Here is a 22,420-nt window from a genome sequence, read left to right as displayed (position 1 = left end):
AAAGGAGGCATGTGCGAAATTCAAAGTGGGAATTGCTGCCTTTTGCCTTCATTAATCTTTTTCCAAGCCATTGTTGCCCAACAGATGGAGAGGAGAAGTGGCGAGGCAGGAATAAGAAGCCTGGAAGCAAGATGTTACAGAGAATAGTTTTAGAGGTCAGGTTAGGGCTATGACAGGAGGAGGCAGATTTACACAGCCCATAAAGCAGGTTGGTTGTTGTTTTGTTGTTGGTTTTTTTTTCCCCAAAGGATGTAGCATTTTATTTGAAGTATAACTTCCGGTAAACCAGTGTCCCACCTAATGTTCTTCTATTCTTATGCTGTTTTTCACATACCTCCAACCACTACCCTTCACCCTTTTCCCACATACGCCCCCAGTCTTTAGTGTCTCGGGTATGTATGCAGTGATAAAGGCAGGGAGTGGCTGCAGACAAGTTCAGTGTGAGCAGAGAGCATCATCAAAAAGCTGAGAAGGGATGGCACTGGAATAAAGGGAAGTTGTCTGGTTGGAGAATATACAGTCTGAGCTATGTTAATGTGTGGGTAAAAGCTGAGGGGGTTGACTTGGTGATCCAGATGCAAACACCCTGTTTTGAATTCAGGATATTGTTAGGACCAGTCTAAGAGCATCGCTATGTGTTGACCAGATTATAAATTAAACTCGAGTCATGTCACAAAGTTTTATGCATGCTCAAGATCATAGAATGATAGAATGGTTTGGTTTGAAAGGGACCTTAAAGGTTATCTAGTTCCAACCTCCCTGCTATGGGCAGAGACATGTTCCATTAAACCAGGTTGCTCCAAGCCTCATCCAACCTGCCACTTTTCAGTTTATGTATCTGGGGAGACAAACTAGGGTTTGGCTCAATGGAAACAGCATCAGTCACACTGTGATGAAGCCTCCAGCCTCCTGCTTTCCTACTGCCCCCCTGGGTCCTGCTGTCAGTCCTTACTGCCCTGTGGGAACATGCCAGGGCTCTCCACAGCCAGTCCCTCTACACCAGCACTATGGTTCGGCAAACACAGTGTGTAAGAAACTACTGAATAAAGATGCTGAAAGTATCACCTAATGGTGCCTTTGATCCTGTTTGCGCTGTGATACCAATACAGCATATGGCAGATCAGCCATATCCTTGTGCTCTTGTGGTCAAGGAGCTAATTTCTGGTGAATAGCAGTCAACCCTGCCATTGCTTGGCATGATACTACTCACACTTATCATTATGAGCCTGCTTCTGACCCATATATGAAGGGATTTAAAGATACATATTTTTTTCTTCTTACTTACCTTGTTTCTGAGCTTTCAGAGGATGCTCCATTCATAGATTTGAGCCCTCATCCTTTACTGCAAGAGCTAGAAGCCCACTTCTTGGTTTGTGTCTAAATGTATTATTTTCATTAAATGCAAGCTGAGATTCTCAAACAGCTTCTTGACTCCATTGATGTCAGATTAAGAAAAGCACCAAATATTGTGACATTTGTGTTAATATCATGAGAGGTACCAACACTTCACACACACGGATGATAAAAGAGTGTACGCAGACTGGCTCAGTAGCACATACTGCAGCTGGTACAGTCACCATGCTGCTTTCTCTCCTGAACTGGTACCTCAGCTGGTGACAAGCACACAAGTAACAACAAATTCCAATCTGAGAAAATTTTACATATTTTGTATTTTTATTACATTCATTTTCATTACATTTATTCCCTCCCCAGATATGCAAGGACAGTGACCGTATCCTTTGCTTTCCGGATGTTGGGGATCTGCAGGAACATTACTGCAGTGGTTCTTTGATCCTTGGCATGTCACTACATTGGCCCACCCCTGCCCAAGAAAACTACCTCATGCTTTATGCTTAAATCAAACACTAACACAAGACACACACATACAAACTGTAGAGACCTCTCTGTGGATGAATGGCAGACACAGCAGTGACCCTGCAGAGAGGGAACAAGCGTGCAGCATAAGGGAAGCACTGGACACATGATAGCATGCTCAAAGTAGAGGACGATAACTAAAGAGGAGCTATACCCAAGTTCATGGCACCTTTGCTTTTCTTGTGCTCCTTTCACATCTGTAATTAATTATTTGACCCTTAATTATTTGAGCTGACACCTGGAAGCTGCTTTGGCTGAGCCTCTGAATAGATCAAGAAGCCTGTGAAGGTAATGTACTTGCCATGGTTGCTGTAGGCACCATAGCCATCGTGCTGGTGGCTGTAGAGCCAAACAGTGTCCCCGTATTGCAGTGGCAGCATAATACTCTGGCTCTGCATCTCGCGCCTCTTGGAGTGGTTGTCATCATAGATCATGGCCTGCACCTCATTGTGGTTCTTCATAAGTTTCACTGACATAGTCTTAAAGGGCATTTTGCCGATGGTGAAGGAGAAATAGTATGCACCAGGTATACGGCATGAGAAGATGCCAGTGGAGGAATTGAAATCTTTCCCAATGTTCACAAACTCTGTGTCAAATGTGATGGGCTCATGCTGGGTTTGCTTGTCATCTGTGCCCAGGAGACTCTGTGAGCGGGCAACAGAGAATGCAGAGCGGGGGTCTTGCTCCCTGCTTGGTTGATCAGATAACACGTGTGGCTGTGAAACTTCATTCTGCTCCCTGGGAAGTTGCTGAATAGTGTGATGGTGTGGCCCCACTTCTTGAGAGCTAAGAGCATTCTGGAAGAAGGCAGAAGTGTCTGGGTAGATTAGGTAGCCATTGAAAGTTGTATAGGGGCCCACATTGCTGTAAAGAGCATACTTGGGGTCTCCATGTAAACGCAGCCAAACAGTGTCACCGTAGTCAAGCTGCAGCATAGCGCTCTGACTTGCTACCTTCCGTTCCTTGCGGTGATGTTCATCATACACAATCACTTGCACCTCATTCTTGTTTCTCATCAGCATGACCGACAAATTCTTCTTTGGGTATTTCCCAACAGTGAAGGAGAAGTAGTAGGCTCCAGGGATCCGACAGCGGAACAATCCAGACTTGGGATCAAAGTCATTGCCAATGTTCACATACACTTTGTCAAAGGTAATGACCATCTCGGAGCTCCCTTCCATGCTGCTGGTTCTGGCCACAGAGAAAGCAGAGCGAAATTCCGTACCGGCATCTGCTGGGAAGCCATCTGTAGGCAGAAAAATCATGCAGCAAAGGAAGCTGAAGAGAACCCGGACCTTCAGTGCCATCATTGTATCTGAAAGGAAAAAGAAGCATATTTTAGCAGGAATCCCATTAATTTAAAGCTCATTCTCCAGTTGAAACCCAGACCTGAAGTTTGATAAACAACATGAAGGTCTATGTCCAGATACTGAGGAATTTTCCTGTGTGTTTTCTGAGCAGTGTGTAGGGCCATACCTCAGTTCAGATCCAAGCACCATTCTGATATTTTCCTATTCCCTGTACTTGTAGGCAGAAAAACAATGTTCTCATTTGAAAGCCTGGCTATCCTACAGCTTGTCTGCAAAACACTGTGTTGCTCACAATGCAGAGGGATCTCAGAGTGTGCTGGGGCTTTGCCAGAGCTCCTTTTTGTAGTGCTTTTATTCATAAGACCAAGGATGAAACAAAGCCCTACACAGACCCTCTATTATACAACTGAGATACAGCTGAAGGGCAGGAGGAGAGGACATATGCTCTAGAGATTCCCATGCAGATGCCATTACCTAGCACTGCACTGGCTGTTTTCATAGGATGTGGAAGCTGGAAGGCAAGTAAATTGGTAGGCCCCATTATTCAGGCAGACTTTACCATGAATCTGCGAAGATTTACACTGTGAAGAGTGTAAAGAAACCAGAAGAAAAGAGAATGTTTAGGGAAGGAAGGAAAGAAGACAATGGAGAAAATGAATGAAATGGAAAAAAGAAGGAAATGAAAAGATAAATAAATAAATGGCAAGTCTCTCAAAGTATAGAATCTCTGAGACAGCTAAAATCCCCAAAATGGGAACTATCTGTATCTGGATAATAGACCAGAAAGAAGAAACTTTGACCCTTAAAACAGAGGGGTAAACAAGAAGCTAATGGGATTTTCTGCTTCCAGTTTCTGTGATTTTTTTGTTTCTGGACTGAGGCCAAAATCCTCTATTAGTGCTTTCAGGCTGGAAACAAACCTGCCAGTCATTCCAGTGAGAAGCTCCTCTCCCTGTCACCTCTCTGTGCTTATTAAAATATCATTCAGGCTGGGAGGCAACTGCCTGGTTTGCAGTCTGCTCCATCTGTCACCCCAGAACTGGGGGCTTGCCAGCCTGCAAACAATGAATCCACAGACCAGCAGAACAGGAGCAAAACGTGCTACTCATTGGGAGGAAGGGTGAAGGCAAATCCTGAATTAAAAAGGATAAAGGGGTAAAAACTTGAATCAGCTGGGTTGGGCTAAGAATAAAGTAAAGCAGATGGAATCCACATAGACTGCAAGGTGGTAATGGTGTCCTCTTTTGACAAGATGTGATAACTAGAATCACTCATCAAACCAACACGAATCCAGCTTGACCTAAAGTCCCTGCTCTTTCACGCTTGGGAATAAAATCGAAATGCATCTCCAATAGATATGAACTCAAGAATTAATTAGATTCTCACTTAATTACATGAAAGGGACACATTATCAAAGACAAAAAGAACTATTCATCCATGTGCCAATTTTGCATTAGATTACTTCACTCACAAACATCTCAATATTTTCCTCCATGCCCCAGATTTCTTTTTCCTGACTTAACCTGCTTCTCCTGAACATCTATGGGCTGCACTGAAGGGTGCTGAGACAGTTGACTCATGTCATATTGAGGCCACTCTCCACCTTTGAAAGGTCACGAAGACCGAAGGAGGTCTCTGGTGATGGGAGAAAAGCAAATGTTGCACTCACCTTCAGAAAGGACAAGTGAGGACTTGTGGAAATACAGAGCAGTTGACCAGTCAGCCCCTCACCTTGCTCCCTGGGGAGCTCATGGACCATATTTCTTGGAACATATTTCTAGGCAAAGGACGTGACATCTAGTGTGCATCGATCAACTGAGGATAGATCGTGTCTAATAAAACTGATTGCCTTCTTGTGGGAATAGACCAGTGGATGTCACCCACCTTTTAGCAAGGCTTTTGTTACAGTCTCCCAGAGCATTCCTGTATCCAAGTTGTGATGTTACAATCTAGATAACTGGACTGCTAAATGGGTGAAAAACTGGCTAGGTTGACAGGCTCAAGGGCTAATGTTTCATCCTCTTCAGTATTTTTGGCAATGACCTGGAGGAAACAGAGTGCCCACTCATCAAGGCTGCAGACAGCCCTAAAACAGAGGGTTTGTCAATACACTTGAAGTTACAGCTGCTATTCAGAGGGACCTAGGCAGGCTGGAAGAATGGGGTGAATGGAAATTCAGCATGGATGAATGCAAATCCCTGTACCTGGGGTGGATTAACCACGTGTGTTGGTACAGGCTGGTGATTAACACTGGGAAGCAATGATACTGAAAAGGATGTTCTGGAGAACAGTAATTTGTACCTGACTTAGTGCTGTGCCCTACAAGTGATGAAGGCTAACAGAGCACTGGGCTGTATCAACAGAATGTAGCCGGTAACCACAGGCAGTGATTATTCCACTTTAGTTTGCACTTGAAGAATGCAAACTCCAGAAGAGACTATCCAAGATGATTGAGGTCTGGAGCACCTGCCCTATGAAGAAAGGCTGAAGGAACTGGGCTTGTTTAGCCTGGAAAAAGGAAAGCTTTGGGTGGAGCTAGTAGTAGCCCTCCAGTACCTATGAAGAGGTTACTGAGATGACAGAGCTCAGTTCATCACTGATGTGCATGTGACAGAGTAACAGAGAATTGTCATAAAATACAAAGGGTTCTGGTTCACACCAGAAATAGCAAAATAATTTCATGGTGAGGGCAATTAATAATGGAACACTCTGCCCAGAGAGGTTGTGAAATCTTCATGCTTGGAAGTTTTCAGGACCAGGATTTATTAAGCCTTGAGCAATGTGGTCTGCATTCAGTGTTGGCCCTGCTTTCAGCAGGTCAGAATAGAGACCTCCTAAGTCATGATTCCTGATTCTATAACTGATTGCTATAGCTACTGCCTTCTCACAGCTGAAAATTCACTTGCTACTAACCCTAGTCATGACACTTACATGGGACAAACCAGCTAACAACAGACTTATCTTTCACCCAGAAATTAATTTAAGAGAGCATTTTCAATAGAACTGTTAAGCCACAGCTAATTGCCATGCGTCTGCTTCCATGCTGTCTTTATTCTTCCTCACTTGGCCATTTAGCTCGTGTGCTCCTCAGGGCAAAGACTCCCTCTCTTCCCATGTCAGTAGAGCATTTGGCTATTTATTGCTGCCATTTAAACAATACTAAAAGGCCCGAACATCTCACCAAGAGCTAAACCCCAAACTGTCACACTGCGAGCTCAGCCTCTGGTTCAGCAGTATTGTTTTTGCAGAGCGCAGAGTGCTACATTTAGCACGGCAGGCTCATTTCAGCTTCCAGCACAGAAAACCAAGCCCTAAAGGCAAACTTATAAGGGCTATTAGATGTTTCTGATTCATACTCATCCGTTGCTATTCCAGTGATCACGGTGGTGTGGCTGCATGGAGAACCAGGATGACTGTGACATGGCTGCACACTCTTGAGGCAAGAAAAGACAAGAAAGGATTTGGCATTTGCATTTTTAGCCACAGTATCAAGCTTGCTTCTAAATCACTGCCTGTGCTCCACAGCTCTCAGTGTATCCAGGCATCAGTGAATATACTGCAAGCACATCACTGCTGGCCAAAAAAACCCACAAAAAGAGTTTAAAACCAAGTAAGAGTTTAATAAACTCTGTAGTGAATCTGACCTTACATTTCTTGAAATGACCACTATCCTTGTTTCTGTGCCAAAGATAGTTTCTCTGTAATAAGGTCATTTATTAAAGGTTGGGTCACTCAGTTACAAGACTCTCTGCTGCTGCATTCTCTCATTTATCAATTCTTCCCAGTAACTTACTGGCAAGTCATTTAAATAAGGCAGTATGATGTTCTTCCATTAGCAAGTTGTTTCCTTGACAGCTCCCACTCACCACTTTCAGGACTATTTAAGTTCTTTATCTTTTTAAAATAATTTAGAAAGTATCTAAGAACTGCCTTTCACACTAAAGCAGCCTAAGAATAATTTGCCAGTCATTAGGAAGACTCAGCTAGCACAGGGCTGCCATAAACAGAGGCAGCTCATGACAACTCTTGGACTTGGGTATTAGTGCATTAAATCTGAAAGATAAAGCTTTCAAAATGCTCTCTTGCTGCCCCTGCAAATGCTTCTGATGCTCAAGTCTTTTACTGAAATAGCTTTCTTCCAGCAGGGAAGAGAGAGCACCAGGGATGTGAGGCTCGCCATGGACACTGTGGGATCAGCATTCAGTTCATGCTATGGCATAAGTGTTGAAACTTCAGAGTGAGGTGAAAGATACAGGTTAGAGGTGAAAAGTGTGTCTTCAGCATGGGCCACGCACTGCCATACGTAATAACACAACAACTGTGTTATTCTTATTACATTTATGTACAAATCAGGGCCCTTTGACCCCTACCTTACCATTTCTTATTGTCCTAACACCACAGAAGGATGCAATGAAGCTAAGCAGACCCAAGGGATAAACAAGGTATGTTACTGCCTTTACACTAGGCAGTACCAACAGGGAGAGCAGCCCATAGGGAAGAAGTCAAGGAACTAATTTTGGAATAGAGGGCACAAAACACGTAATGGAGCTAAACAGCTCTCAAATGAACTGATATTAAATTTATGACCTGAAAAGAAGGGGCTCAAATGGCAGTGAGTGACACAGCAGAACACGAGTTGCAAATCTATTTCGAAAAGAAAGAGTCAGAATTCACCATTTGCATGACCCAGGAAACTTTAATAACTTCGGGCTTGCTGGAGGTGGTTTTTCTGCCCTGGAACACAATCAATCCACCAGTGGAAAGACTTTTCTACTGAAATCCATGGGTTTTACAAAAGGCCTTTCAATAACAGAAAGGTCACCCCATTTCTGCACTTGTAGGCCAGATCTTCCTGCAAAACCCACAAGGGTTTTCTTTTTGTTCCAAAATATTAATGAGCTAGATTCCCTAGTCCTACCTTAGGCAAGAGTTCTTTAATTTCAGTGGGAGCTTTACCCAGAGGAATGAAGTATGAAACAAAAGTGAAGCAGTGCACTTGGATGAACTGCTAGTAAAAGTTCTTAGAATCCTGTAAGCTGCCAGAGCAAAGCCCTGCTCTTCCTAGCTCTAACTCTAACATTTAAGGACAGCTGCAGATGTTTCTATTATTCGAATCAGTGAAAGCCTGTGTAATGAACAGCTTCCTTGGACTACAGTTAGCAAGATTTTTTTCCCCAGATACCACATACTGCCTGTTCCACTCATCCGATACAGATTAAAAGCATCAGATAATGATGCGAATGCACCACTTCTTCCAACATCAAGCAGAAATTAATTGTAGCAGATCCTCAAAAGCACAATCTGTATAAAGAGCCTGTGTGACAAAATGAGGGATTCATGTGCGGATTTGTCTGTTCTCTGGTTTTGATGAATGTGGGGTTTTTGAACTCTGGAACAATCCTGAGAGGTAAAACATTGTCTGAAGTGTTCAGAGTGCTTTTTGGAAACTAAGCCATACTTTGAATGACAGAACTGTATGGTATTAATATAAAAATCACTTAATTTAAAATGTTTTCTTAAGCCAAGGCAGTCCTTTAACATAATAAACCAGCTTCTGTGTACTCAAAGATCTGTGGAGAGATAAAAAATCTTTTGAAGTGCCTCAACTCCAGCCACAATCAGGCAAAGGAAATGGAGAGGCTTAATTCTGGCACAAACCTCTAATGTTAGCCTGCACTTCAGAATATTAATTAAACCTGCTGTATTTCAACTGAAGCTCTAACAACTCTGTTTAAGCTAAAATGATGATACATGACAGGATGTATATTCACTGATCAAAATGGAAACACAATGGTTCTGACATTAAGATTGTTCTTCCTGTAGCATCATTCAAGGAAATCTGTTATGCACAGTTGAAGTGCCAAGCTGACACACTGCGTCTTCTGTTTTGGCTACTGTGTGTATTTAAAAATACATTGATTTAGTCAAAGTGGTGTTTTAGTAGAGAAGATGGATGAATAAACCCCAGATGGGAGAAAAGAGTTATTCTAACAGGCTAATGCTTTAATCTGTAATAGAATATTTTGCACCCTTTTCTAAATGAACAAATTGCACATGTCCAACTCTCCACCACATATGAACTCCTCAAGAAAACAAGATTGCAAAGCAAAGAAGCATACTGTAATGCTGATCAAAACCAGGAAACATTGCTAGAAATTTTGAGTTTAAACTGTGGTTCATAAAATGCGTTTAATACTAGAAAGGTGTCCTTCGCATGCAGTTAAACAAACCATTGATAAACTGTCAGTGAAATCACACCTGAAATAGGTAGTGGAAAGTGCTAGCCATTGCTGGGAATGAGTGCAGTGATAAATGGGTTTTGTGAAAGCAGAGGCCACAGAAGACTGTACACCACATCTTCAGAAAGCCAGAAGTCTGTTGCTGTGCAGAGTTTAACACAGTTACCTTTAGACATAAAACACTGAGACCATTCCAAAAGCAGGAATTTTTGCATGGATCCAGTTACAGTCACAGTAATGTCAAAGTTAAACCATCCCTTTTCCCACCCCCAACTTAATTTCCTTTTTCAGCCTGGTTTATATGTGCATTTCTTTCTCCTGCTGTGCACAAGAGATGCTGAGCCTGTGGAACAAGGTTTTGTTGAAGCATCCCATCTCTCCGGAGGAACCATATTGCTGCACCAGAAGGCAAATTATACCGGCATAAAGGATTAACAGAGACAGTCCAGCCCGCAATACCAGGAGGTATTTTGATAGGTAAAAGAAAGTAACTGACACTTTGGCAGCATATACCATAAGGATCTCAGTTAAGACAGAGACAGAGGCCCAAAAGGCAGGCTGGCCAGTGCAAAAGCTCGCTCTAAAGAGAAAGGCACAGAGAATGGAGCAGAGGGCACTTCATTGTTCTGAGTGGCTGGGCTGGAAGCCAGGTAGCAGGAGGACTTATTCACAGAAGTCCTGGGGTATTTTTGTTTTGGCTGTGCAGGTAAAACCATAGGAAGTGCAGGACACTGCCAGACAGACAGCCCCAGCAACAGACCTACTGGAGTGACAGGCGCCTTACGAGGAAGGATGCTGAGCACAAGCAGCACAACTCAGGCTATTCTAAAGGCACACAGGAAATTACTGGTTTAAAATTAATAACAATTAATTACAGGGATAAATTAATTTTAAAATTTTCACCTGCCTTAAGATATTTAAACTATGGCAGTCTGCAAAGAAGCTGGTAGGCTGCTGACCTGCACATTGCTGGACTCTGTAGAGGAGCTTTCAAAAGATGCTTACAGCCTAGAAGACATCAGATAGAGACATGGGTAATAACAAGCAAATGTAGCATAAGATTTCTTACTTTTACTATCCTACTATAAAGTCTGGGGAAAAAGAAAACCCAAAAACCCCTGCAGGACTGAAGGGGCTAAAAGGAAAGAGTCAGCAAATAAAATGGTACCATTTCATTGTGGTATGGTTCATTTCTGACTAGCTGGAATCAACAACCGAGATCCAGTTGTATCACAGTACACAAAGTACCACAGTAACACGAGTACCACAATAGCACAAAAGGAGAATGTGAAGAGGATGGTAATGGCTATACAGACCATGAGAGACTCTTTTAAAAGTCAACGAGGGAGAAAGTTTAGAAGTGTTTGCAGATGTAAACAGGGCTGGACACAAGAACTGGGAGCCTAAGGAATATGCAGATGGGATCGGCATCACAGGCTACTCCTGTAATTTTTCTCTTTCAGTAAGAGTTTGGTCAGGAAAAAGATAAAGATTTTTCCCAAGAACAAGTGAAGCATGGGGACTTTAAAGGGCTGGTAATGAATGAAAAGGCAGTCTAGACAGCCCCACTGAACACAAGCTTGTTCTTAGGTTTTCCTGAAGTGATGGTGTAGCTCACATCCTTAGGGACGTGTTTTTTTTTCCCCAAATACATCTCTGCATTATAGCCAACAGCGTAAACAGAGCTGTGAGTGACAAAGTGGAAACACCAGGTTGGCAGAATGACACTAGAACCAGTACTCTAGAATCAGCTCAAGTTCTAAGCCCTTTATTCTTTCTGTTTCATTGTTACATACTGTGACTCATTTTTTATACCACACTTCCTTCCAGTGAAGGGAAATTTAGATCTCAGGATGTTCCCTAATCCTTCTGCTAAAAAAATAAAAGTCTACCAACACTTCAGACACTATTGGTAGTTATTCACAGTATTTACTCTAGGCAGGTATCTACAGTATAGGTAGTTCTTGGTTGTTTGGGTTTTTTTAAACCATACTTTGTGTATCTAGGCAGCACTTTCCTTCAGTGAAGCTGAATGAGTATTTCCATCCTCCAACCATGCTGACTAGATAAGGAGGTGCCTACGCTGTTCTCAGAGTCGATGCCCTATTTGTCAGTTTTCTTTTAATCCTTAGTTGCAATGAATACTTATAGACATTGAAGGAAATTTCACCAGGATGAGAATAAGTGTTCCAGTTAAACACAGGCTGTACTGCTTTTCCTCCCTGTTCCATACTGCCACTTCCATTCACATGTCCAGTTGTTCAGCAGACCCATCAGGTACAGCACAATCAGTTGGGAAATATCCTGCAGTGATCCTCCCATGTTCTCCTTCCATCCCCTCATTAAGAATGAAGACAGCAGTTTAACAGTAGGTTTATTTGTCAAGGAATTCATAGGAACCTGTGGAACCTCACACTCATGAAGGTGCACTAAATGGAAAGTCATTTTGACTGTCTATACATTACAGGTACATTACAGGAATTGCAACTTTGGTCCTGTTGAAGACTGTTTTACACAAGACTGTGGAGATCTTATAAGAGATAATGGAACGCGTGGTGTACTCTGAAGGTGTGCCCATTGTCTTCTCTGTAAATAGTTTTATATCCTCAGTTTCCTTTCTCTGAATCTGTGCTCCTGCACTTTTTAGGAGCCAATGTATGATTTTTATTTAACTGTTACATAAGGTCCTAATAAAGAAATAGGAAAGTTTATATCTTTCATGTCTGTTTTCTTCCCTAGCTGCATATCCACACCTACTCTTCCCCTCTCTCACTTGAGTGGTCACATAATTCTCACTTTCCTTGGAAGTCTGTGCCTGCAGTTGTTGCTTCTAACCCGTTCCCCCACTCTCTGGAATGCTGCCCTCCAGTCATTACTCTAAGACCTGCTGCATTACTAACCTGGGTAAAAGACAGAGGGGATATGCTGATTCTTGCTTGTTGATCATCAGATCACAAGCATAAGCCTGTGGAGTCCCGTAGTCATCCCCTAAGGGAATTAATGGATAGCTGAATGCCAGCTGGGATTGCAAACATTTTCATTTGCGAGTCATGTCTGAGCTCACTAACAGTTGATTGAGCAGTGCAACCAAAGATGTTCACAAGTCAGGTATCTCTGGTCCCCCTCTTGATTATCTGCAGTTAACAGAAAACCTGCAGAAAGGGTGAGATTCAGTCCCCTTTGCTCGACAGATTAACTTGTAACATTATGTTTTATCAGTGGAGACATAATTGCTTTGGTCTTTTTGCCCATCAAAGGCTGCACTATAACATACTCGGGAAATGTCACTTGCTATTGACCGGTATTTCCTGACAGTAGACTCTGTGAATTCATCAGAGTAAAACCTCTATCGGTACTGGGGCATTTCCCTACAGGAATGCTGCTTTCCTTGGGAGTTTTATTTTTGTCTTGACAGGTAAGGCAGGAAAGCATGCTGTCTTTTAACATCTGCCACCACACTCAGCCAAAAAAATCACATTAATTTCTTTTCATGTCCTGCTGTTTTATTACTGTGAAGATGTTCAGAGAACACTGTGAGTTGCACTGCAGTGCTGCTCTTCACTGCCAACATGCTGCAACATCTCAATTTGGAAATTCACTGAGCTCTGCTTTAGTGAAGAAGGTGATTAAAGGCATTAAGATCTGTGCATCTTCTGTCTCTGTTTTGACATCTTCCTTTCTACTCCTCCTCTTTCTGGGTCAGAACACAGGCCTGGAGCTGGAGAACTGGGGAGAAACGAGCATCACACACTCAGCACCAAAGCAGAGGCCAGTATTATTCCAGAATGAAAACTCTGCCAAACTCTATCTGGGGGGAGAGAGGTGTCAAACTCCACATAAACTAATGAGTCTTTTTTCTGGTCCTGTCCTTTAGTTGTCCAATTAGGTTGGGCAGAGAAGAGATTCAGAGCAGCCCTGCGGAGAAGGACTTGGAGGTGTTGGTCGATGAGAAAGTGAACATGAGCTGGCTTCAGTGTGTGCTCACAGCCCAGAAAGCCAACCGTATCCTGGGCTGCATCAAAAGGAGCGTGACCAGCAGGTCGAAGGAGGTGATCCTGCCCCTCTACTCTGCTCTCGTGAGACCTCACCTGGAGTATTGTGTGCAGTTCTGGTGTCCTCAACATAAAAAGGACATGGAACTGTTGGAACAAGTCCAGAGAAGGCCACAAGGATGATCAGGGGACTGGAGCTCCTCCTGTATGAAGACAGGCTGAGAAAGTTGGGGCTGTTCAGCCTGGAGAAAAGAAGGCTGCGTGGAGACCTCATAGCAGCCTTCCAGTATCTGAAGGGGGCCTATAGGGGTGCTGGGGAGGGACTCTTCATTAGGGACTGTAGTGATAGGACAAGGGGTTACAGGTTCAAATTTAAACAGAGGAAGTTTAGATTGGATATAAGGAAGAAGTTCTTTACTGTGAGGGTGCTGAGGCACTGGAATGGGTTTCCCAGGGAAGTTGTGAATGCTCCATCCCTGGCAGTGTTCAAGTCCAGGTTGGACAGAGCCTTGGGTGACGTGGTTTAGTGTGAGGTGTCCCTTCCCATGGCAGGGGAGTTGGAACTGGGTGATCTTGAGGTCTTTTCCAACCCTAACTATTCTATGATTCTATGACTGTAGGACAATCTGAGTTGGTAGACAGATCAAGAAACAATCATACAAAGAATAATTACTGTATGTGACCACCCCAGTATTTGTCACCAGTCTCTTGAGACCCAGACTTCCTCTGGGTGATATATAAGTTCTCAATTAACAATGAAAGTCTGCAATATAAGTAGTGCTCTTCAATATTGATTGCTTGTCATGAATCAGATATAGCAAATTGTCATCCCAGTAGCATACTTTCTTTTATGTCTGCAGATACACTGTTAAAGGTAGAAAAGTAAGTTAGCAAAGTTATTCATTGTCACAGGATCACAGAATTGGTAGGGTTGAAAGGGACCTCTGAAGACCATCTAGTCTAACCTCCATGTTTGTTAAGTCTGACCCTTCACAATCATCAATGTGCAGTGGTCTTTCCTGACAAATCCCTTGTAATGAGACCTTTCTGAGGAATGCCTATAGCAGTTGGAACATGGGCTCATGCAATTTTTAGCCTCCTTTAAGCCTTGCACAAATCAAGGTTTCACAGTTGTGCTTTTGAACTTGGATTTTTCTGTGACAGTCTGACAGAGAGGTGCTGCTCTCCCTAGTGCGGAATCTACTGCCCTGGCTGGGGGGACAGAAAGAAGCACTTGCTTCTCCTCCATACACACACAGTCTTACAAAGTTTTCCCGTATCTGCTTTCTGGCTCTATATTGTTTCCAATACTGAAAAAACCTCCAGCCCCCTCATAATGGCAGTAGAAATCCTTGTGTGACTCTTTCTGTAAAACTCCATCTGCCCTGGGAAGCTGCTGGTAAAAGGCTCTGGCATTACCATCAAAAAGCGCTGCTGGACACTGCTCTTGCCTCATCAGCTCCTCATTCACAGTGAGAAACTGCTCAGAGCCTGTCAAGTGTTCACAGATTTCAAGCTCATCTGTGTGACCACCCAGTTTCCTCTTAGGCAAAATTGCCTTTGACAGCTTGAAGCTGCTGCCTCTGATTTTTGCTTATAGGAACAGAATATTTCCAACATACTGAAGCGATCAGTGTAGGAACCCACTGGCAGGATTTATGGGACTTTTAGACTCTAGCTGGACATAATATCAATGAAGAAAAAAAGAAGAAATGAAGGCTACAGCTGCTCTGAACACTATCGTGCAGATGCTTTTTTAAAGCAGGCTCGGATATCATTACATCGCATTAAATATGCAGCTCATACTGACAGAAGTGCCATTTGCAGTAGCCTACACAATTTCCTCACAGCCACACTGAGAAATTTCAGCCAGGCACCCTAATGTTCACATTCAGTTCATATTTCAAACCAGTGCTCCCTCTACTCAAATACCTTCCTTCTGGCTACTTCTGTCTAACACCTTTCCTTTTCAAGACAATTATCAACAGCTTCCAAAAGGAGATTAATATCTACAGAATCCCCTCCAGCATCTTCAGTAGTTTTCTGCCTAGACTGCCTCAGATTTCCTCCCAAGTTTCCTAGAGAACAACCCTCCATCTTGTTGCTTCCTCCTACTAGTAAAAGGGAGAGCTTTTTTTACATTACCTCCTTCCAGAACCACGTTGTTCCAAATCTGAACCTCCTTTAGCACTGGGTCACAGTAAGCCTTCTTTTGGATACCCTGTCTCCCAAATAAAGGCTGGGTTTCATACACTCAGAAAGCAAAGAGAAGGATGGGAGAAGGCGCAATCCAATAAACTCAGGCAAAGAAATACAAGCTGATGTGAAGCACTGGTCAGCCCTTGGGTGGAAGGGATATGAATTTACTTCAGAATATCTGGGCCACTGGCTTTCCAAGCAAATTGTTTCTTTTCCTAAAGTGTTCAAGCAGCAATGGAACATAGGGGCAGGGGAAAAAAATCAATCAGAGCTTATATAGTGTCACAGTTTGTGCTCACATGTCCCAGAGTAAATCAAAGTATGAGGATTTCCATCTATTTATGGATAATTCAAGTGTAAGTGTGTTTAAATGACACCAGATTATAATGTTAATACACAACAGATCACTGAGCAAGAGCTCCATGAAAACAGCCTTCTAAAAAGCACAGCCTAATTCTTCATTTTCTCTTTGTACCGTTCATTCAACACAGATTCTTTCTAACAGTTGCTTTGCAGCTTTGCAATCCCAGAGAGTACCTGTTTCCAAAGAAAAATCCCCTATTCCTGATCGGTATAAAACCCACTTCCACTCCTCCCAGTATGTCTTTAGCTTCTCCAAGACCTTTTCCTTTTGCCTGCGTGGATAGATCTAAAGCTTGGGGAGAAAGGAAAATCCTTCTCCCTTTAGAGGATTAAAAATTCCTTTGTTTGGACTCAAAATATGCTCTGTTCAGGACTTTATGTGCAGCTTTCCACTGCAGCATCCAAAAGAAATGATCGCTGCTCTCATTTCTTTCTACCTGTCTCCTCACAGAGATCCATCACTTTTTCACTATGCACAGGGGACTGTCTGTTCCATTTATATTAAACAATATATGCTATATCATGAATACTACAGGGCTTAGGATTTCTCTTCCTGGAGAAATGCCTAAAAACATCAGTTGTAGACTATGCTTTATTTTACTCCTATTTTGATTTCAGTATTTTATTTCACTTTATCTCTAAAAAAAAGTATTTTTGGACTACAGCCATTCAAGGAGTAAAAAATACTAGAAGATTTCATATTTTCAGCTCAGATCATTTTCCTAACTGCTAATCCTCATTCATTTTTCTTCTTCCATATAATTATTTTCAGCATTTATAGACTCAGCCAAGCAGAATGTCCTGTTCTTTATGTCTTCTCCAAAAAGAGAGACCTTTTTAAACCATCTTCTACTAAGCTTTTGCTTTTTTTCAGACTCTCTTTAGAAAGAGCTACACTATGTTCTTGGTGCTGCGCTACCCTTGGATAACAGAAAACACCAAAACAGGGCCAGCAGACAGCTTTCATTTCATTTACATGAAATGAGGATGTTGTCTTCATGAAATGATAAAAGAAGGTCTAGAAGAGAGCTTCAGATGTCAGATAGTTCAAGGTGAATTCCCATGACAGATCTAGCCTAATTTCATCCTTCACAGATAATTGCCTAACTTACTCTTATAATGTTGCACTCTTTACAACCTCCCCAGACCAAATATTCAACAGTTTTTATTATCTTATGTCCTAGAAAATTATTCCTGCATTCTAAAATAATCTTTCTTTCTGCTCCTTCTTGCTTTCTGCTCCATCTGCCATAAGCCCAAGGAAAAGATCATTCCCTCCTCTATTTTGTGCCTGAAGACTGAAATATTCCCCTGCAGCTTTCTGGTCTTTGGGCTAAATGCTTTCAGTTATTTCAAATCATCTCGCAGGTCATGTTTTTCTGACCTGTGATGCCCTTTTCTGGGCTCTCCAATGAATCACACCTATCTCAAAGTGTAATAACCAAAACCTCACACAACTTCCAAGCTGAGGCTTTAGCAATGCTCTACAGAGCAGGAGGATTGCTTCACATGTCTTCCAGGCTATATGTCTTTTACACATCCCGGCAAGATGTTTGCCTTCATTTCAACAGCATGACATTGACTCATGTTCAGCTTGTGATCTATCATAACACTCGGATCCTTTTCTGCAGAGTTGCAAGCTCGTAATTTACTTTTCCCTTGTGCTTATCCAGTTGATTATTCCTGCCTTATTGCAGTACCTCACATTTATCCCTACTCAATTTCACCCAGTTCTTTTCCCAGCAATTCTTCCAATTTGTTGGAATAATTTTGAATTCTCATCTTTCCTCCAGCACATATCAAATCTCACAGTTTGATGTCCCTGGCAAATGTGATACACCCACTCTTTATATTTACCATCCAGGTCACCTAAGAGAACAATGAAGGAAAGCAGATCCAAGTCACACTGACACAGCTATCACATCGGTTTTAAGCAGCTTGTGGCTTCTCTGAGGGGCTGGCACATGGATTATGAGCCCTGAACCTTCTGATATTATTTAAAGAAGATCTTTCTGTTCATAAAATCATGTTTACCCAGTTTATAGTCTCCTTCACTGCTATGCCTCGTGCCTCATCAAAGCAAATATTTAAACTAATGTGCAACCACAGTCAAGAATCCTAACTTTTACTTAAAAAAATCCCCAAACAAACCCAAATTAAATCTCTTACTCAGATATCTTTTAATAGGTAAAACGAACAAAAGCCAGTTCTGTTAGAACCTGCTGGAATACTGAAATAAAGAATGGGAAAGATGTGACCAGCTCTCTTCATAGACTTAGGGTTATATTAGGAATGTCATAATTTATTACATTTCCTGCAGTTACACCAGCAGCACACACACTGGAAGGGATGCACCCAATAAGTTAGTTGGTTAAGTGGACTGAATATCTTCTTTGCATTTGCCCTTGACTAAAGGACTCCAGGTTCCTTTCCTCTGAGCTCAAATGCCAGCTGTGGTGGTCACAAGCAGGCACATAAGCAATAGAAAGCCTTTGTGTGCATAGGAATAAAGATGATGTGGTATTCCTCCTGACAACAGTGGCTTCACTGTCTCATCTGCCTCTGGCTCTCATTCCAGTAACCACTACTCTAGTCTTCCCAGATTCCTTAACCCAATATGGATGATTTCCCTGGCACTGTGGCAGAGGCTGTAGCGCAGTAGAAAACATGCATGGGACGAATTAAGCAGCTGGAGGCTAAAGAAGGAGAAATAGGACTTTGTGAATTCATACTGTTTCCCAGTGGGACCCTAGTAATCAATTATTAGCCTCTGGAGTAGCCACTTACTGCTTGCTCTGTGATCATCTCCTGATTCTGGCAGTGTTACCTCTGCCGGAAACCTCAGACCTTTGATTAGATGCAGCAGGAATTCCTCCTTTGTTCTCTAACCTGTATGGAGGAAATATGCAACTAGGGAGAGGCTTTACAAGGACAAGAAAGCATTCAGGGGGAGACAAGGGATTGACAAAACAGGCTCCAACACAGCAGTTGTGTATTCCTGGCTTATCTCATTGAACATCAGGCAAATTTCCTTTCCTGGGGTAGGGGTAAAGGAGAAGGTAAAGGAAAACTGAGAGGAAAAATAAAGTCCTGACTTCAGCTTGAATCTGCTGGGCCATGGGATGTATACTAAATTTCTGGGTGTCATTCAAGAAGTAAAAGAAGCTTTTAATCTCTACTGGGTGAAAATCGGAGCCAGTCTTTCAAATATTGTATGATGAACTATCAAACTGCCAAGCCTTAACGTGTCTTTGAAGGCTGTACAAAGATCCTCACCCATACAGACTAGTCAGTAAGCTGTAATTCTAAGGCAAGTGGAACAACAATTCCCATAACTGTGCACCTTGGAACGGAACATCATACTTTGAGCATTTAAAAGGATGGGTGAATGGTTGGAAGAGCTCAGGAGTAAAACCCACCAGATCCTAACGTCTGACCTTAGATGCTGGTAATGAAGACCTAAGCTTTAGCATTTTAAAGACTCTAGCAATTTTAAGCCCTATTTTTTGCTCTTTTCTCATGCCTTATAGCCTATGTAGAGGTAAGTATCTCTTGGAGAGAGACATTTCTCGGCTGTTAATATTATATTCTCAGAGGTACTCTCCACCTTGGAAATCTATCAGATTAGTTCATTTCAATGCTTTCTGCCTATAACTAACCATAAGAATGTGGAAATTCTAGCAGAATGACAGTCATCACTTGGAGGCTGACTGATGCTCTTCTTCCACTAGCACTTGCCTTGTTGTATTTTGGTCTTCATATTACTGGGTGCTAAGCACAGAAGGTTCAGACTACCTTGGCTCTTTATGCCTTAGGTATACAGCATGCCTCTATGTGCCTGTGTTCATCCAGATTAATATTTGATACAAGAGTGGGTGTTCCAAAAACAGTAAGCTTGGCTGCTCTTTGGAAATACGTCTATTATTAAAATGGAGACTATAAAGGCTATCATGCACCTACTTGACTACAGATCATAGTATAGTTATCTTGTATATTCATTGTGCATCCACCCAACCTCCTATGGGAAACAACGATGTTCCTGAGTGTATCAATGAACCCTCTTTGGAGAGCACAGCACAATGGACAGATGATCGCACTTGCAAAACATAAATAACAACAAATGAGTTTCCAAGTGTTGCTGCCAAATCTCTTGTTCCAACGTATTTCATTTCTGTCTCTGTTTCTTAACCTACAAAATAAGAAACATCTATGACACTGACAAATAATCAGATTAAAATCAATTCCATGTCAAAGCCATAGGTTTGACACACGTACTTAGGAGGCATTCTGTACATGGAGAAGAAATGTACTTTGAAGGCATTGCTTCTTCCAGATGGAAAATACAAAACTCAACTGCAGAGCCTAGTCCACTAACCATTCAGTACTCTGAATTACAGCTTTTTAGAGAGAAACAGAAGGAAGGTAGAGGATAATGCTGCCCTACTGGGAATCCTCATTCTTAACATGCCTTTTACCGCTATAAATTAACCCTTAAGAACAATTAAAAAGCAAACAACTGCCATATGCCTCGATAGGACTGCAGCCTCATTGACAAAGCATTTCAAAGTCTTGTTACACATCATGTCCCTGGAGAAGAGGAACTGCAGAAGGTTGCAATAGCATCAGAATGAATAATTCAAGCACAGCTCATTCAGTGTGTGCATAAACCAAAGGGTCACAATGCTGCCTTCTAGTCAGCCAGCAGTGCAGAAACTCAAGAGTGTCTGACAGAAACATCATCTGGAGATGCTGAACCGCTTCCCTGGGAGCTCTTAGGGAGTGGGTTGAGGAGATGACTGGGAATGCCAAGTACACAGAGAAGGATTAAGCTGCATTATCTGACAGAAAATCGCACATTACAGAGTCAGTCGCCTACACTACTCTTGGGAAAACCCTTGGGACTCAGCTCCCGCAGGAAACTGAAGATTAATGCTATTTCCCACCTGAGAAACTGCCCCTGTGGGAATTTTGCACTATGCCCTTGCTGACGGCCCGCCCCGGGAGGTTCTCCAACCCCGGCTCCAAAATCTCATACCCTTTCCCTCGTAAACTCTATTGGAAATCGAAGAGGTGGTGGGAGAGGTAAACGGGGCATATCCCCCTATTGTCCAGCCTCTCCTAGGAACGGAGCGGGAGCGCATCCCACCCGGGCGACCCCGCGCTCTGCCCGCCGCTCCCGAGGGCCACGGGCTCGGACACCGCAGCGCGTCCCGAGCGCCCTTCTTCGCCACGACCCGCGGCCGCCGCCGTGAGAGCTCCCCCCCGACGACCCTTGTGCGGCCGCCGGGGCTCCGCTCCGCACCGCCGGGGACAGGCCCGCCCGCGGCCCCGCTCCCAGCGCCCCTTGTCCGGCCGAGGAACCGCGATCCTCACCCCCGGCCCCGCAGGTGCAGCCCGGCCCCGGCAGCACCCGTTCCCCGCGCACGGTACCTGCGGCCGCCCCGCGGTGGCGGCTCCGCGGCGGCGGTTGGCGGCGGTCGGCGGCGCGGGGCTGCGCACTGACAGCTCGGGAGCCGCGGTGAGGGCCGGGGCTGGGGAGGGGGTTCGGGCACCCAGGGCTCCGGCGCCGAATCAGTGACGGGAGGAGGGCCCGGAGGCGGGCGGGAGAGGGGAAGGGGAGGGGGGGGGGGGCTCGGAGCCCCTGTCACAGGTCGGTGATGGGAGGCGGCGGCGCTGGAGTGCGACCGGCGGCGTGAGACAACCGGGCCCGGCTCCCGCTGCCTTGCTGGGAACCGGCGTGGTGGGATAAGCACCAGCGGCGGCGGAGGGAGGAGGGAGGGGAGCCCTGCGCTGCTCCCCGCCCGCGGCAGGCACTGACCGGGGGACAGCTACACCCGGTAGCTGTGTGGGACCGGCTGGGCCGCGGTGGGGTCATGGGCGAAGCGACCCGCGGGGCAGCGCTCCCAGCCCGGTGGTCCACGGGCAGGTTGATGGGGAGAGGTAAGGGCGTTCGTTAGACTTGCTTTTGTCTGCCCAAGACCGTGTTCATCTCTGACCTGCTCCTGCTCTGGAAATTTGTGAGTCCAAAAGCCTGTCTATAGACCAGCTGTGTTATTTGGTCCAACAAAAGCTCGTATCTCTCTCTAGAAAGGTTGGCTTGATCATCACCTAATGACAAGGCTGCTGTTCCTTTGAAGGTTGGCATTGATTTTTGCTGACGGTAAAATAGCAGGCTTTTCACATTGCTGTTCTATGCTGAAGAGCAAATTTGAGGGTTTGTAAAGCATGTTTTTTGTTAGCCCTGTAAAATCTTATGCTGACTTTCAAGAAGATGTAGAGATCTGAATGTTAAAAGAAGTCCCAGCTCTCCAACACCAAAGGTCTTTCATTCTCCTATACCCACCTGCTATGGGAGGGATCTAGATGCCACTAAATGTGCTCCCCTTTGAGTATAGATGGGGCACTTCGAGATGGGGCTTCTAAAGGATGGTCCAGCCTTGGT

The 22,420-nt window shown here is 43.8% G+C and overlaps 1 protein-coding gene across 2 annotated transcripts; it reads right to left on the bottom strand.

Annotated features, from left to right (window-relative positions):
- Positions 1-1,652: 1,652 nt before the first annotated feature.
- Positions 1,653-21,742, bottom strand: C1QTNF4 (C1q and TNF related 4). Of its 2 annotated transcripts, none has more exons than XM_061462111.1 (2): positions 21,352-21,742; positions 1,653-3,190 (listed from the first exon to the last, which is right to left on the bottom strand). In XM_061462111.1, exon 2 carries the CDS (start codon positions 3,183-3,185, stop codon positions 2,094-2,096), a length of 1,092 nt encoding a protein of 363 aa, XP_061318095.1. In that variant the 5' UTR covers positions 3,186-3,190; positions 21,352-21,742; the 3' UTR covers positions 1,653-2,093. The 2 variants fall into 2 exon arrangements, with proteins under 2 accessions (XP_061318095.1, XP_061318094.1); XM_061462110.1 differs by having other exon boundaries at positions 21,409-21,739.
- Between the last annotated feature and the right edge of the window lie 678 nt (positions 21,743-22,420).

Source organism: Pezoporus flaviventris, unplaced genomic scaffold (assembly GCF_033815535.1).
Source record: "Pezoporus flaviventris isolate CSIRO_AGI_PZ_B2104156 unplaced genomic scaffold, CSIRO_AGI_Pfla_v1 ptg000035l, whole genome shotgun sequence".
NCBI lineage: Eukaryota > Metazoa > Chordata > Aves > Psittaciformes > Psittacidae > Pezoporus > Pezoporus flaviventris.
Note: the sequence above shows the minus strand (reverse complement) of the source record. Positions and strands in the feature narration are given on the sequence as shown.